Genomic DNA, 16,914 nt, shown 5'->3' with positions numbered 1-16,914 from the left:
TATATATATACGTGGAATTATTTCAGAACGATTTCCTCAGGCACCTTAATGTTGTGAGATTATTGCGCTTGGCTAAATTACCAAACGTGATAAGATACCTCTTTAAGATTTGCTATCCCTGCCATTAGTAACGGATCCTTGTCATTTACACGATGCTGCTATGGTTAAATGTTGTAGTTGGGTACTAGTCATACTAAAAGACATATTAAAAACTTAATATTTGATCTAATCAAAAATTTGGGTTCATGATGATGAATTATATATTTATTTTTTGCAATCATTAAATGTAGATTAGAAGCACTAAGAATACGAAAAGAATGATTGGTTAAAGCGGGGAATGTTGAAAGATATATAGAATTGAGAGAAAATAAATAAGAGAGAGAATTATGATACATACAGCGGAATTCAACATGAAACAGAGACTGAGTATTTCTAAACAAAGAACAAGAAGTGGGAAAGGAAAGAGAGACTCTTTGACGAGTTAAATACGCACACATGTTCCCGTAAAATAATCATGCCTAACGTGTACAGACTTTCTTCAGTTCGAAGTAATCCCTTCAGACGAACCCTTCCCCGTACTTGTCTCATAATTTCTCCCAAATAAAATAAAAGCAAATGTAAAATGCAGCATGACACAATTACAGATTGCAAGTAACATTTACAAATAAACATGTAGGTAATCAACCAAGCTGTTTTTAATAAATTAAAAATAATGTAGTAATATTTTAATTATTGATAGTTAAGTTAATCATTGATGATGTATTAATGTCGTGTCCTTCCCGAGCAGAAATTGAACCTCATGGCTAGCTAACCATTAGATAGACAAGTTGTGTCTTAGATAACTGCCGTCTAGTATTTCTGGCTAGTTATTAGCTAGTTATGTAATGCTCACTTCTTCTAGCAGCTAGTAGCTAGACAAAATATGTTACACAGTCATGGCATGGAAAATCATTTCTCCCAGTAGCTGTATAAGAAAAATTAGTTAATAGCTAGATATAAAATGTTACACAGTTACGACGTGGAAAATCATAGCTAGCTACTAGCTAGTAATGTAACGCTTACTTCTCCTAGTAGTTGTACAAGAAAAATTAGCTAATAGCTAGACATAAAATGTTACACAGTCATGACGTAGAAAATCATAACTAGCTACTAGATAGTAATATTCTCCTAGTAATTGTATAAGAAAAATTATCTAGTAGCTGTCTATCCTACACTAAACAGCAACTGAATAGGAAAAAAAATATTTTTTTGACTGGATTTTTTTATAGCATACTTTTTACTTAATTTCTAGAGATAATTTTTATTAATTATATTTCCTCTCCATCTTTTGTTGTGTCCTCTTTAAGTGCTGAACGGGTCACTAATAGCTAGGAAAAAATTTTTAACATCCGATGGGATTTGAACTCGTGCCTCCATCCACAGTCCAGGCTTCTGAGTCGCTCACCTAACGTACTGCTCAACTGCTACCTTATCGATAGAGATGTTTCGAATTGTCTATGTAAGTTATTCAGCACAAATATGATTTAATACCTAGCAACTAGATAGTACCGACTAGATAAGTTTTCTAACTTGTCACTGGCTAGTCACTAGCTGTATATTCCGTAATATCAATAAATCTGTCTAGTGATTGTCTAGTGACTGTCTAGTAATTACTACACCTACATCTTATTTACTAGACAGCCACTAGACAGATTTCTTGATATAAAAAAACCTGTCTAGTGACTGCCTAGTAATTATGATCTTACACCTACATCTTATTTACTAGGCAGCCGCTAGACAGATTTCTTGACATGAAAAAATCAGTCTTCTTACAAGATATCTTAATATGAAAAAAATTAATACAAAAATATTTAAAATGTAACGTATTAATTATATAATATTAACTTAATTCCTGCCGCTCGCTACTAGAGGGTGCTGGCTCCAACGCTGGCGAGTTTCGACGATGAAGTTTATGTCTTTTGTAATTTAGAACATCGCTGAAAGTGATTCAATCCTCACAGGTTAGATTTCTCGACGCCAGAGAGATTTTCCAATCGATTGAAAATGAATCGCGATAAGCTGTTTTTCCGACATGTGCTTCTTCACTACTTCGACCTCAAGAAAACCGCAGCTGAAGCGCATCGCTTATTATCCGAAGTGTATGGTGATGAAACTCCATCGAAAAGAACATGTAGAGTTTGGTTTGAACGCTTCCGAAACGGTGATTTTGATGTGAGGGACAAAGAACGTCCAGGACAACCGAAAAAATTTGAAGATGTCGAACTGCAAGAATTGCTTGATGAGAATCCAGCTCAAACGCTTTTAGAGTTGTCGAAACAGTTAAATGTTACTCCAAAAGCCGATTGAGTGACGAATTGATGCATAAAAGATCATCCGTAGCCAAAAATCGACGCAGTCATTTTGTTGCATGATAACACTCGACCGCATGTCGCGAAAAGTGTGAAGCAGGCACTTCTAGAGCTTGAATGGGAAGTTCTCCCGTATCTAGCGTACTCTCCAGACTTGGCACCGTTGACTTACCATCTCTTCCGATCGATGCAACACGCATTTACGGACACACATTTCTTCAGTCATAACGAAGTCCAAAAATGGGTGGATGAATGGATCGCCTTGAAAGACACCGCGTTCACCGTTGTGGGATTGCTCTGTTGCCAGAGAGATGGGAAAAAGTAGTAGAAAATGGAGGAAATTACTTTGATTAAGGTATTCATTCATCTTCCCTTCGAAACAAATCAATTTTGGAGACGAAAAAACGGCAGGAATTAAGTTTAACATCAATATGCATATAATGCATGTTTAGAATTGTTTTTTTGAACTTACATGTAAAAAAAACAATTCTAAACATGCGTTATATACAGGGTTGGTAAAGACTAATATTTTTTTTTAAGAATAAAACATATTATGTTTCTTCTTGAATATGTTTTTAATGCTTCAAATATGCTTTGAACAGTACTATAAAAAAAACATATTAAAAACATCAATTAAGCATGTTTTAAACTGTTTAAAACACGTTTAAAACGTTTTTTTTTACCAATCCTGGTTATATATTATATAATTAATACGTTATATTTTACATATTTTTGTATTAATTTCTTTCATATTAAGAAATCTTGTAAGAAGACTGATTTTTTCATGTCAAGAAATCTGTCTAGCGGCTGCCTAGTAAATAAGATGTAGGTGTTACATCGTAATTACTAGGTAGTCACTAGACAGGTTTTTTCATGTCAAGAAATCTGTCTAGTAGCTGCCTAGTAAATAAGATGTAAGTGTAAGATCATAATTACTAGGCAGTTACTAGACAGGTTTTTTCATATCAAGAAATCTGTCTAGTAGCTGCCTAGTAAAGAAGATGTAGGTGTTACATCGTAATTACTAGACAGTCACTAGACAGATTTTTTCATGTCAAGAAATTCGTCTAATGGCTGCCCAGTAAATAAGATGTAGGTGTAACGTCGTAATTACTCGCTAGTCTCTAGACAGATTTTTTTATGTCAAGAAATCTGTCTAGTGGCTGCTCAGTAAATAAAATGTAGATGTAACGTCGTAATTACTAGGCAGCCACTAGACAGATTTCTTATGTCAAGACATCCGTCTAGTGGCTGCCCAGTAAATAGGATCTAGGTGTAATATCGTAATTACTAGGCAGTCACTAGACAGATTTATTGATATTACGAAATATTAGCTAGTGATTATCCAGTGACGAGTTAGAAATCTTATCTAGTAAATGCTGTCTAGTGCCTAGATGGTAAATCAGATTGGCTAGATTCATTTCTACTCGGGTTGTTGTGCATTCAATCCGAAAATACTTAATAAATTTGAATCTAGGAATAATTGCTATAATATTCTTATAATACGTTTAAATTCACTTTTACGATTATTATTTTTCGTAGTTAACGATTATTAATCCTATTATTTAAAGTAATAATCGTAGTTAACGATTATTAATCTAAATAATAATATAAATTTATAATATCGTTGAATAATTGTGCTTAAAATAAGAACTTTTTGATATATCTAATAAGAGTGATAATAAATAGAGTTTTATTTAATATTTTAAATGAGAGAAAGAAGAAAGATGGATTGTAGAAATCCTGTGAAAGAAAAGACAAAAGACAAAATTTTCTAAAAAATTTTGATTAGTTTAGTGAATATAGGTATTAGAAAGAAGATAATTCATCTAAACGAATCATTTATTTATATTGTGAACAATTGCATTTGTTCGCACTTTTATTCGACGTTCTTAAATTTAAAATAGCGAGAGAGAAGGAGGGACGGGAATGATAATATTATGAACTATTTTAATCAACTTGGGGGAAATATATTTATAATAATAATGAAAGAGAATAATCCACTTTTATATAAAATAAATTATTGATTTATTTTTTGAATGATTTTCTGAGAGAATATGACCCATCCGATACGTATTTGAATTTATAATTGTAGGCGAAGAAAGAAGAAAGAACGGGAGTGTATAATTGCAGAGAGAAAAAAAACGGGAGTAACAAAAGTATAAAATTTTTTTATCAATTACACATATTCATAGTTGATCGTACGAAATGTAAAAAAATTGACTGCAAAATTTTCTCGAGATTTAAAATATGTTTTAAAAGTTTTCACATATAATTTCGCGCTGTGCGCAGGTATTTGTATATCTCTCACGCACATCACGTGACTAAAGAAATACTGACCGATGTGACTACCACGCGCGCGATGTTACTTATCGCAACTAGGTTGGGACGCGATCGAGCTTAATCGGGACCGCTACGACATGTATAAATAGACTGAGATAATCCGTCCGCCGACAAAGCCGGAAGTTGGCGATTTAGAACTGAGAGAGATACAGTTTGCGGAGGTTTATCTGTCCCGTTCTATCTTTTACTGCAAAACGTCATGTCGATGCTGAACATGATTCAAAATTAATAGAGACATAAATACCAATCCACTTAATTTGGAATTGATAATTGATAGTTTAATATTGGATTCCACTTGAAATGTCTGCATCTTTGTGAAACTTTGTTCAAACGAACTAAGAGTTAATTATCACGGTCATGACGGATATTACTATTATCTGCCATCAACTGCCACCTACCCCTCTTCCCGCCTTTCTTCTTTTCCATTTGTTTCTGATAAACGCGCAGACACGCAACAGGGTTGCACCGTACTGTTTGTTGTTGCCATGTGATAACGACACTGAAAATAAAAATTTGTTGAAAAACGCGAAATTTGTTTCATATAACCAAATTATTTAGTCCAATACGTGTAACTAAATATGTATAATATATAACAAAATAATTTGTTACTATTATAAACAAATCACTATTTAAACCAACAAAATTGAGAGTTCAGTAAAAACATACACAGATACTTTAACGCAATATTTTTTTGATATGCGAACTTGTCGTGTTGAATATAAATAAATTTCTTTGTCATAGATAAATGTTCATTTCAAGCAATAAAATCATTTTGCATTCAAACGAAAACTTACTTGAAACAGCAATATACATATTTAATTTTATTAATTAGAATACAGGTAAAATTGATATTCACGGAAATATAAAGCAACCAAAATTTTGTTTCTGAAACTAAATGTATGAAGTCTGTATCGAAACATAAAGTCGAGATAACAAAATATGTGTTTGATACAAATAAAAGTTTTGTTGAATGACTTTAATGTACTGTTCGTGTATTTATTGATAAAATTTAACGGACAATTTAGATAATTGATTCACACATTTTGTCATTTTGACAGTAAATTTTCATAGAGCAATATAAGATAAGACAAGATAAGAACTAAATAATTTGTTGATAGTAGCAATTCCGCAAGTGAATGAAAAAAAAATTTTTTTAATTTTTAATTATAGTCCTTATTTATTATTATTAATTTTATAGACTTATATTTTAGAATAGTACAGTTCTACAAACAATTTATGAATTACAATTATGTATCGGATATTTTACAATTTTCGAAAACGCATATGGGGTATCGACGGGATTCGAACCTAAGACCTAACACGCTAACGCCGAGCTATAATCGCACGCTGTTTGAACAGTTTTAAAACTGATTGTTATTTGTCCCGTCAAAAAAACATTTATATCATTGATTCAAGCAATCGCATTGTCAATCCAACTCATTCTTTAATACTAATTAATTCTGAAATACTAATCTGAATAATTCTCACAATTTAAGAAAAAAATATGGTCAGTTTTAATAAATATTTAGTTCAATACTACGAATTAAATTATTTATTAAATATAGAGATATATATATTCAAAATTCAAATAAGAGGCAATTTTGGTTAGAGATATATTATTAGAGATATATTATTCGTGTTACACTTCATTTAACAATTTTTTTTATTAAGTAAATATTTATTTACTGTAAGTAAATGTTTAGTTGCACTCAGAGAAATCATTTTGTACGTACAATCCAAATTTTTTTAACATTTTATTAGTCACATATTAACAAAATTTTGGTTGTACGTACAAAATGATTTCTCTAAGAATGTAGGCAGTATTGGACTAAACATTTATTAAAATTGACTGTATTTTTCCTCAGTGAATTTATTCTTTGTCTTATGCAATAGAAATATTTAATTAAGTATTGCATTGTTCTCTCTCTCTCTATTTGATAATTTATTAAATTTACTTAACTCAAAGACAAAGTCAAGTTCATCCCGGAATTATTATTACCTACAATTTATTAAGTTTCCGTCACTTTGTATAATAATTCAGTTAAATATTAAAATTATTCTATTTAATTCATTTATATTATACGATTGAAAGTGCTTGCAGATTTTCATAGTGCTCATAAAAATCTCCATTTAACGATAAAGTTACGTCCGTTTTAATAAAGATTTGATCAACTTTATATAAATATGCTTATTATTATACCACTCTATCATTGAATTATCTTATAACACAGGCCTGCATGGTTTTATTGATTGGAATTTAACAATGTTTTCCTACGTAATTTTTTGCGCTGAATCCGAATCCGGCTGCAGAATTGCTCTATCACGTCAAGATTTCGAGATATCTTAATCTAAAACTGCCAAAAAGACGTTTTCAACCATATTTATAATTAAATTAAAAAAGAAAAAAATTTCATAAATCATTGTAAAAACAACTTAACCGGCTCTGGCCGGGGAGTCATTCACCTTACCTTCACTGGTCGGAGAGTCACTCATTTTGCCTTAGAGACTAGGAACTACATTAACCAAAACAATTGATCGAGCAGCTATTACTCTGGTAGAAATGTATGTAGTTTTCCTAGACACCTATTCAGTTACTATCTAATATTACTGTATTCTCATTAATTGTGCCAATACTGAGTAGGAAATGGACAAGAACTTGATAGAGTTTTATTTTTTCCATTTCATGAGCAGTTAGCTTGCTTATTAATCAATTTAATATCCATTATTTGTTGTGTTTCTATGCAGTAAATGTATTCAGATTTTACGTAACTTTTGTATGCAGTAACTGCGAACAAAGCATTACATCCTGATTGGGATCCTAAGTAGTTTTCCTTCTCAGTTACTAGACAGAAGTTGGTGTAACTGTTTAGTAACTGCTCAAAAAATGCATGAAATTTTTACCAGGGTACCACGGTTTTTTTAGCGTATATAAAATTTTTTGTCAACATTGTTACCAACAGTTTTACGCAGACGTAAAATTTCGCGATGTTTGTTTCTAGCGACTATATAAGCTTGTCATAAAAAAAGTATTTGTTGTAGGTAACAATGTTGACAAAAAATAGATTTAACTAAATATTAGTTAATATAACCAAACATGCTTAATATAACCAAACATAATTTTATACTTACAAAAATAGTATCATTAAATAATAAACTTTGGTGATACTAATCGTTTGGTGATACTAAATTTTTATAAGGATAAAATTACGTTTGATTATATTAAAGAAAAATAATATTTATTTTTAACTAAATCATATATGAATCAACTGAGTTTTTATTTAGCCTAGAAATTTTAACAAATAATTCATTTATTTGATTTTGGATCGCGCTTTGTTCATTCAACAAAACATTTTTGAAGATAATACAAAAGTTATTGTTATATTTAAAAATTGAAGTTGACAAACCTACTAGTTGTTTCAACAAATATTTTACTATACCTAATTCAATCGTTCGGTTGAAAATATACAATATTTTGTCAGTTTTATTTAGTTGAAGAAAACACGTCGAACAGTTGATGTTATACAATGATGTGATATTTAATCATTTCTTTAGAGAAAAATAATATTTATTTTCAACTAAACCATGTATAAATCAACCGAGTTTTTATTTAACCTAGAAATTGTAATAAATAATTGATTTAGTTAATTTTGAATTACATTTGGTTCATCCATCAAAAAGTTTTGGAAGATGAACATAACTTTTTGTTACTTTTAAAAATTAAAAATTGACGAAATCTGTTGTTTATTTTAACAAAAACTTTGTCATATCTAACTTCACCGTTTGGTTGAAAATACACAATATTTATCGATTCTCTCGACATTGTTTAGTTAATTCGGTATTTCGAAATTAAATAAATATATATTACGGAAAGTAACTAAAAATGCCACGCAAAATAAAATAAATTCTACTGGTACTTCTATCAAAATAATTTAGTTGAGTCGATTTAGTCATTTCAACTTAGATGGTTGACATAAATGAACTATATATTCGCAAGTGCAACTAAATAATGGTTGAATCAACCATTAGATAAACCAACCATAAACATTTTGTCCGAATAACCAATTTTTTTTTCAGTGGAGAAATGATTAACTAGAAAGAAAACGTGACGCGCGACTTATTTTTATTCGCTTCACTCGGAATATTAAAATTTATCCCTGTATCAGGGAGAAATGGTTGAATGCATCGAATGTCTCGCGTGTTTTTATGTTCCATGCCGTGAAATGAGGAGGGAAGGGAGAGGAGGTGACGAATTCGGTGATACCAGAGGTGCGCATGACGCTGGTTTTAATGAACTCTTTTGCTCGTCACTCGTGGCACTCTTAAAACCGCCGCTTTAATCAGTGCCTCTCAAATCGCGCCACTCTGTATCACCCACTTCCGACAATCAATATCCACGACTAATTAAGAAAAACAATTTCTCATAGTATATATACATTCTTCTAGTATACCTTATCTTATTTCACGTCTAAATCTTAAATTTGAAATTTTATTGTATATTTAATAGATTAAAAAAATTTATTTGATATTTTATACTCTAATCTGGACGTGGTTTTATTTGTCATTCTGTTTGTGGTCTGTATACTTTCCACTTGTGTTTTGAGCGCCACTGTCACCTGGACAGGTTAGCGATGTCGAGGACGTAAAAGATAGAGGGGTGAGAAAGAGAGAGAGGCGGGTGGTGACGAGGGCAGATCTGGTTCGCTTAGTGTGACGAGAATAGAGGCATGTTATTGATTATGGAAAAATACCCCCGGCTCAGAGCGCCGCGGATAGTGAGGGAGAGGGTAGCTAGCAAGTGTGGTCGACACCTCCCTCGTCTTCTTTGAGCCGTGCCTTCCAGCGGGTGTCATGGCTACTGTACACTCTGCAGTCTCTCTATCATGTTCCTTCGTTTACCCTCTCTTCTCTTTACTCCTTCCTTCACCCGTTGTTGCTCATCATCTCTTCGTCTGACTGTATGACGTCATAATAACGGCGCGTCCTTGCTGGCACTCGTCTCTCGCGAGTATTAGCTAGACGGTGCGTGCAGTTGATGCGTCGGTGCATCTCCTTACGTCACGGGAACGCTTTCGATACGGGGAGAATGATACTATTTAAAACGATACTATTTAAAATGCTTTATATACTTATGACTCGCTCGTGTTGAGCTTTTAAGGCCCGTCTACAATACACGGAGTAAGAAGTAAGAGTAAGAAATTGATCAATCACAGTCGATTATTCTTCTCACATTCGACTGTGATTGGTCAATTTCTTACTCTTACTTCTTACTCCGTGTATTGTAGACGGGCCTTTAGTACGCCACTAAAAAAATTGTCATGTTTACAACCAATAGAATAATAGCAAATTCAATTGGATGCACTCAGTGCGCACTGGTGCATATCAAAATCGCCGTGCACAAATTGACGTAAAGGCGTGTGTTTAATATAAATATAAAAACAGATTAAACAGGTGAAATCCTCAATAAATTTTATTGTACTATTAAGTAAATATGTATTTTATAATTCGAAATATTTGCATTTCATTTTTGCATTTTAAATTAATCAGTGTACGACGCTTTAATATACACCAGTGCGCACTGATGCGTTCAACCGAATTCGTTGTAAGTTTAGCTTAGAATGGCCGGCTTATGCTTCTAATCGATTGCATTTTCTTTGAGTCCTCTCGGATTTTTTAGATACTTCTTTGAGTAAAAATTAGCATGGAATTAAAAAATCCGATTAATCGCTTGAAAACGAAGCAACTTTGACAGATTTATGAATGGATGTTAAATACGGTAGAAACGCTTAGAATTTAACTGGAAAGGTGGAGAGAAGGTAGAACTTCTCCAGAGGAGGGCGATCTTCTCGCTGCTATTAATTAATCTCTCGTGATAAATGTTAAGCTGGCTGCCATCTTGAAGATGCGCAACCAGCTGCGTGCCGTAATAGTATATAGTAAATACCGGTGCATAAATTTCCACTAATTTTTCGTGGCAGTTCTTGTCTATTACGTATTAATCATTATAAGCAAAAAGAGATTAATTTCTCTTGGAGCTAAAATCGATTTTCGATTTTGATGGTACATGTGACTTATATTTGTTCGTTGTATTAGATGCGTAAATAAAAAATTATTTTGTTATCGACTTCTCTTCCAGATTATAACAATGCGGAATCCATTTTTTTTGTTGCAGATGAAGTGGACGTAATTGGTTACACGAGCAATCAATCGGACACCGATGATCATAGTAGCGTACAGAGTAGTAGCGACAGCGGTGTCGCGATGTCCACCTCCAGACTGACTCTTTCCGAGATGATGGACAATCTTTAGGTACGTATATAGATCAATTAATTTACAGTGAATTCGGTTGCTTGCATTCTGTGCTGGTGCATGTCTTTAGAGTGCATCAGTGCAGAATAGTGTAGACAATCGAGTTCGCTATTTGGAATAAAAGCGCAGGGAAATTTTCTTTTGAGGGAGATTGCATTAATTTAGATGAGTAAGTCGAGTGTCCGAATTAAAATAAATTTTGTTTACAAACTTAATTGGATAAAAACAGAGAGTTAGCTATAGTTGATCGCGTTCTATGATGAATAAAACACGGAAATCCGTATTTAGTCCGTTACCAGTGTAACGGACGTAAATCACCAAAGGTGAATAAAAAGCGGAAGATAGGATGACAAGAGACGAGAAAGACACGGGTGGTGGATGTTGGCAAATAAATTCTTACATTGCTTCCTCTGCGCTATTTGCAGACAAAGAGACGGTGCGATGCGATGGCGGCGAAAGAAGAAACGATTGAAGAAGGAAAAGGGAAAAGGATAGGGGATAGGAGATAGAGCGAAAGGAAGAAGGGCGTACGAAAATTGACGGCGCGTGAAATATCGACTCATACACACGTTACATATGTACACATAAAATGCACATTTAAATTCCTCCTCAATGCAACTTTGTCCTTCCAAAATGGCCTGACTGGCAAAGCAACGTTGAAGAAGAAGAAGAAGAAGAAGAAGAAGAAGAAGAAGAAGAAAAAGAAGAAGAAGAAGAAGAAGTCTTTTGGATATCACTCGACTTGCGAAGATTTTCAAACAATGGAATAGGTTTAAAAAATTAGATATGAAAGGGGTACTTGGATTACTAAGGCTCAAAAAACATCAATCGTGATGCAAAAAGAAGAAAATAGAAGAAACGAAGTTATCTTTGATATCATCTAGCCTATTACAAAGAAGAGAAGAAGTCTTCAATACTTTCGTTGAATATTGCGAAGAAGAGATAAATAACTTGAAGAAAGAAGAGACTAACGAAAAAATAAAGACAGAAGAAATGGTCCATTCTAAGTTTATTATATGAAAATGAAGAACAGTTTAGGAACGGATTAAAACAAAAGGATGTATAAAATATAAATATTATCAGCTAAGAAGAACAACATTTGGAAATATTGATCAGAGAAATCAATAAGAAAATAAACCAATCGCTTTCAAAAAACTGTAAACGCAAATGGAAGATTTTACATTTTCCGAAATTGCAGTGAAGTCTGGTATATTATGCATTTAAAAGAAAATAAAAGAAAAACAACGAGGAGAAAGAAAGATGAAAGAAACGAAATAAAAGAAAAAAAGTCAATCTAGACAAGAAGGCAAATAATTTGAGATAAAGGTAGAGAGTTAAGAGGAAATGAGGAAAGTAAGAAAAGAAAAAAATTGGGAAAATTTAACGAACAAAAAACAAGCCACTTTTCAGAAAATTGATGTCGTTGAAAAAGGAATGGAAGCATGAAAAATAAGAAAAAAAATGAGCAGAAAGGAAATGGAAAGAAAAAAAGGTAGCATTATTAAGTTGTTAGGAACAACTAGAAGAGTGTGAAAAAGAAGATTATTGTAAATTATCGACAACTGACGAAATTATAGCAGCATTGTACATATTTTTAAGAACATACAGATTTATTAAGACAGAGTGGATGTGCTGCAAGAGGAAAGAGCGAAAGGGGGGAGAGAGAGAGAGAGAGAGAGAGAGAGGAGAGAGAGAGAGAGAGAAGCAAAAAAGCTAAATGAAAAATGGAAGTTATGGTAACGTTAAGCAGAAGCTATGATGAAATTCTTCGTTGCAGATTTAATCCTAAATTCTTAAAATAAATAAAATGAGACAGTAATTGACCATTTTGAGAATCTACTATTCAAATACGCGCCTTTTTGGTTTAGCTTTATATTAACTGATAAAACTATAAAATTATTCTTAGAAATTTGTTTAAAAAGATTTGATTTGTTAATTAATTTTATTATTTTAATACACAAATTTATTCATAAATAATTCCTAATTTTTTAATCAATTTCATTAAGTAAAATTTAAAATAAATTTTAGTTTTTACAGAAAAGATTGAATAGAGAGAAATAGGATAAAATAGAATTTAAAAATAAAAATTTATTTTTAGAAATTAATAATATTTTAAAAAATTAAATTAGTTTAAAATTATTTTGTGAAGAGTGAATTTCTAAGACAAATTTATAGTTATATCAAAAATATAACCAACAAAAATTTATCTTATAAAGATTATAAAATTATAAAATTAGTCAATCAAGAAATTCGGAAGTATTTATCCGGAGCAATCCGTCTAGTTTAAAATGATGAAATTATTAAAGTAATTTGTAATATATAAAATAAATTATAATAAAGATATTTTATAAATTTATTCATAAAATTGTTTATTTAATTCAAAACTTAAAGATTATATGCAATATTTGGAATTTAAATATGTTAAGATTATAAAATATGAAATTATTTTTATAGTATAAAATTATGTATAAAAATTAGAATTACTTAAAAAGATTGTATAAATTATTTCGATAACATACAAAATCATTTCTGATACTAAATCGCGAATTACTTTTATCAAATGTTATTTACATAATTATACAAACAGTAAACAAACAAATAAACTTATGAAATAAACTTATTAAATAAACAAACCCCGCGCCGTCATCATATTCGCAAAAGAAATTAAATCTTCATAAAACTCATTACCGCGTAACATAAAGAAATATGAGAAGGAAGAATGTTTAGAGAATGAAAAAGACGGACAAAGATAGACAAACGGCTAATTTCTTGATGAATAATGAATTGCGATTAATTAATAGATAACAGCGCAAATTTACACAGAACACAAAAGAACAGATATACACACGCATATGTACACCGATAGTTAAGTAATTATGATTCTAATTAAGTGAGCAAGCAAAAAGTATAAAAAACAAAGTATAAAAAGCAAAAAAAGTAAACTGATAATTATATTATGGCATAAGTGACGTTTCATTATAAATAAATATATATATATATATATATATATATACAATATATATACACACATAAATATATAGAGTGTCCCATATTTATGTATATAGAAATAAACAAAAAGTTCTAAGTGACTTCTCTCTTCAAGAAAACTTATTAAAAACAATAAATTTGTTTGTTACAAACAAACTAAAAAATAAACATTAAAGAAATGCAAATTATGAATATGCGATAAAAGTCAAGAAGAAGAAATTTTAAAATATAAAAGACTTTTCTAAAAAGTCACTTGTTATAAAAGAAATAATAGGCTGCCGAATGTGCAATAGAATAGTTAAAGAGAAGAATTGAAGAAATAGGGGACACTCTAATACATTACACACACATTCGAAGAGTACAAATTCCACAAATCCCTCATTGGATGTTCTCGGGGCTGTTATCATCTTTTTATGTGACGCGTTTTTCTTTTCACGATTTTGGACTATTCCTAGATCATTCGTGAATGATCTATGAAGCGAACAATTAGATTGTGAATTGAAACCGATACAATTTCGCTGAGTTCGCATTTTGATGCTAAAATATGTCATTCTGTGAAATGTAAAATTTTATGGTGCATTTTCTTAGTTTTGGCAAGATGTTTTTGAAAATAATTTTTCTTATCTTTTTTATGTTAAAAAATGTTACTTAAGATATGGTAAAAAAATGTAAATTGTTGGAAAATGTTATACTATTTCAGTCTAAATATAATATATACAAATATTATGAGAGATTGAGCTTAACGAAATTATACTGGTTTCAATTTCTAATTCAAAACTGTAACAAAACTCGAAAATCAGAAACGTTCTTGACTTAAAGGACAAAAACGAATAGGTCCTTTTGTAAAATTGGCATTGAGCGATAGTTTAATGAATAGACTGATTACCAAATATAAACGGATGATCTCTGAAGACCGACTAATTTGTAAGTTGAAGACAAACGTTTTTGATGAGCATATGTATTGTGGAAAGTGATCCGTTGTAAGATATGTGTCGGTTAACCCTTTAACTTTTACTCCTATATAAAGTACGCAAAATAGCCGGAAAATATATCGTTGAAATGCAAGGATAATTTATAAAAAGTTTAAATGGAATGTCTCTTTTTATCTCATTACTTGTTAATAAATTTCTTTATCAAACTAATAATAGGAAACTTAATTGTTTCAACTTTTAACAACTGTTTTTAGATTGGAGATAATCGATATTGACAACACATACCAAAATTTTTGCAATACTAAAAGAAGAAAAAATTTTTCAAATGGTAGACGTTTAGTTTTATCAAATATGATAAAATCATGATCCGTGTGAGATATGTATACCTACTTTGTGATTTTGTGGAAGAATATAAAAATCGATACTAGATTCTTTGTATGTACAGAAAGCGCATATATTCTTTATATTTTGATTTTATTTGTATTATTTTCTTCTTTAGTTATTTTTTTGATTTATTATTTTTTTATATGTTTCTATTCGTTTCTTTTTCATTTTATTTAATTTACTATGAACATTTATTACCGTCATATTATTGACACAGTATTATATTATTAATATAACATAGTAAAATTGATCGACTAAAATTTTAGTGATATTTAGTATTAAACACTGAAATCTTCGATAAGATAGTTAAAATCTGGAAACTTTATTAATGTAAAATTAAAGAAATATGAAAATTATTTAGAAAATTAAGAGATTCTTTTATTAGACTTAAATGTTAAAAAATTCTTAAATACTGTAAAAATGATTTAATTTTTCCGTTTATTATCTTTCTTTACACAGTATTATATAATAAATAAATAGATCTTAAAACATATAAAAATATAAATTAATTATAGATAATTGCATATTCTAAAGTTATATAAAATTTAAATATCTTAGAATCAAAGATTAAAAATCAATATTTAATTGGATATTATGAAATTCAGGGATCTAAAAAAAAGCGATTGAAAATCTCGAATATAATATTTTATGTATTTTATTATAATAATATAGGCTACGATAGTTCTTATTATTTAATATATTAGGTACTTTTTGACATCGTAAATTTATTTAAATAATTTTAATTCTAATCTTTAATTCTATTTATATACAGATTTTTGAAATTTTGAAACTGAGTATAAATATTAAGCATTAAATTGACCAATAAACTTCACGAAATATTAATAATTAAAATCGATTTAATTGAATATTATGAAAACATTTAAAATATTAACAAAGATTCCAAACAAAATATTACAAAATTTAATTTGTTTCACTTTTTTAAGTTGAATATAAGTTAAAGGGTTAACTGTTGGGGATAGTAGTTGGATTAATAGACGAAGAACGTAAGAAATACACAAATGCACCTCGATAAAAAAGAAAACGAAACAGCAGCCAATGAGAGAAAGATAGATGTCAGAAAATGAAATTGTAAAGATTTACAAGGTTAAATCCCGCCGGAAAAACGACCAAGCCGAGTGAAATATTTTCAGCGAGGCACATCGCGATTTTTAATATTAAATCGAACATTGATTGTTGTATCAACAATCGCCTATAGCTATATTGCAATCATATTGGTTGTTGCACGAATCTATCGCGGTGAATACATCACAATTATGAGTGGCGGGCTTTGATCGCGGTAAATGTGTATGATCTTGCGTCTATCTTTCGGCATAAATTTGCAATTATAATTATAATTTTTTTTTAGATTGCAAACATAATTTTATATCGAAATTATTTTATGTAGTATTTACTTTAACATGATTTGAAACATTTTCTTTAACATTCAATTTTATGTTTTATGTTACTAAGTCTAATTCCTAGTTAATAGAAAGATTTATGTATATTAATCTTATTATATTTATCTATGGAATAATTAATTAATATTATTGATTTGAATTTTTTAATTTGCTTAGAAAACAAATAGCGTTGGCTGTTGTGTATATTATCACTGA

The 16,914-nt window shown here is 30.4% G+C and overlaps 1 protein-coding gene across 1 annotated transcript in view; it reads left to right on the top strand.

The window, feature by feature from the left end:
- The window catches only part of Mxd (MAX dimerization protein), a 31,858-nt gene extending 19,156 nt beyond the window's left edge, over window positions 1-12,702 (top strand). The window contains exons 5-6 of the mRNA XM_018505506.1: window positions 10,861-10,997; window positions 11,423-12,702. Coding sequence (XP_018361008.1) covers window positions 10,861-10,997 — 137 coding nt within the window. The 3' untranslated portion in view covers window positions 11,423-12,702. The remainder of the gene's footprint in view (window positions 1-10,860; window positions 10,998-11,422) is intronic.
- Window positions 12,703-16,914: the final 4,212 nt, after the last annotated feature.

This window comes from Trachymyrmex cornetzi, unplaced genomic scaffold (assembly GCF_001594075.2).
Source record: "Trachymyrmex cornetzi isolate Tcor2-1 unplaced genomic scaffold, Tcor1.1 scaffold1059, whole genome shotgun sequence".
NCBI classification, from domain to species: Eukaryota; Metazoa; Arthropoda; class Insecta; order Hymenoptera; family Formicidae; genus Trachymyrmex; species Trachymyrmex cornetzi.
Note: the sequence above shows the minus strand (reverse complement) of the source record. Positions and strands in the feature narration are given on the sequence as shown.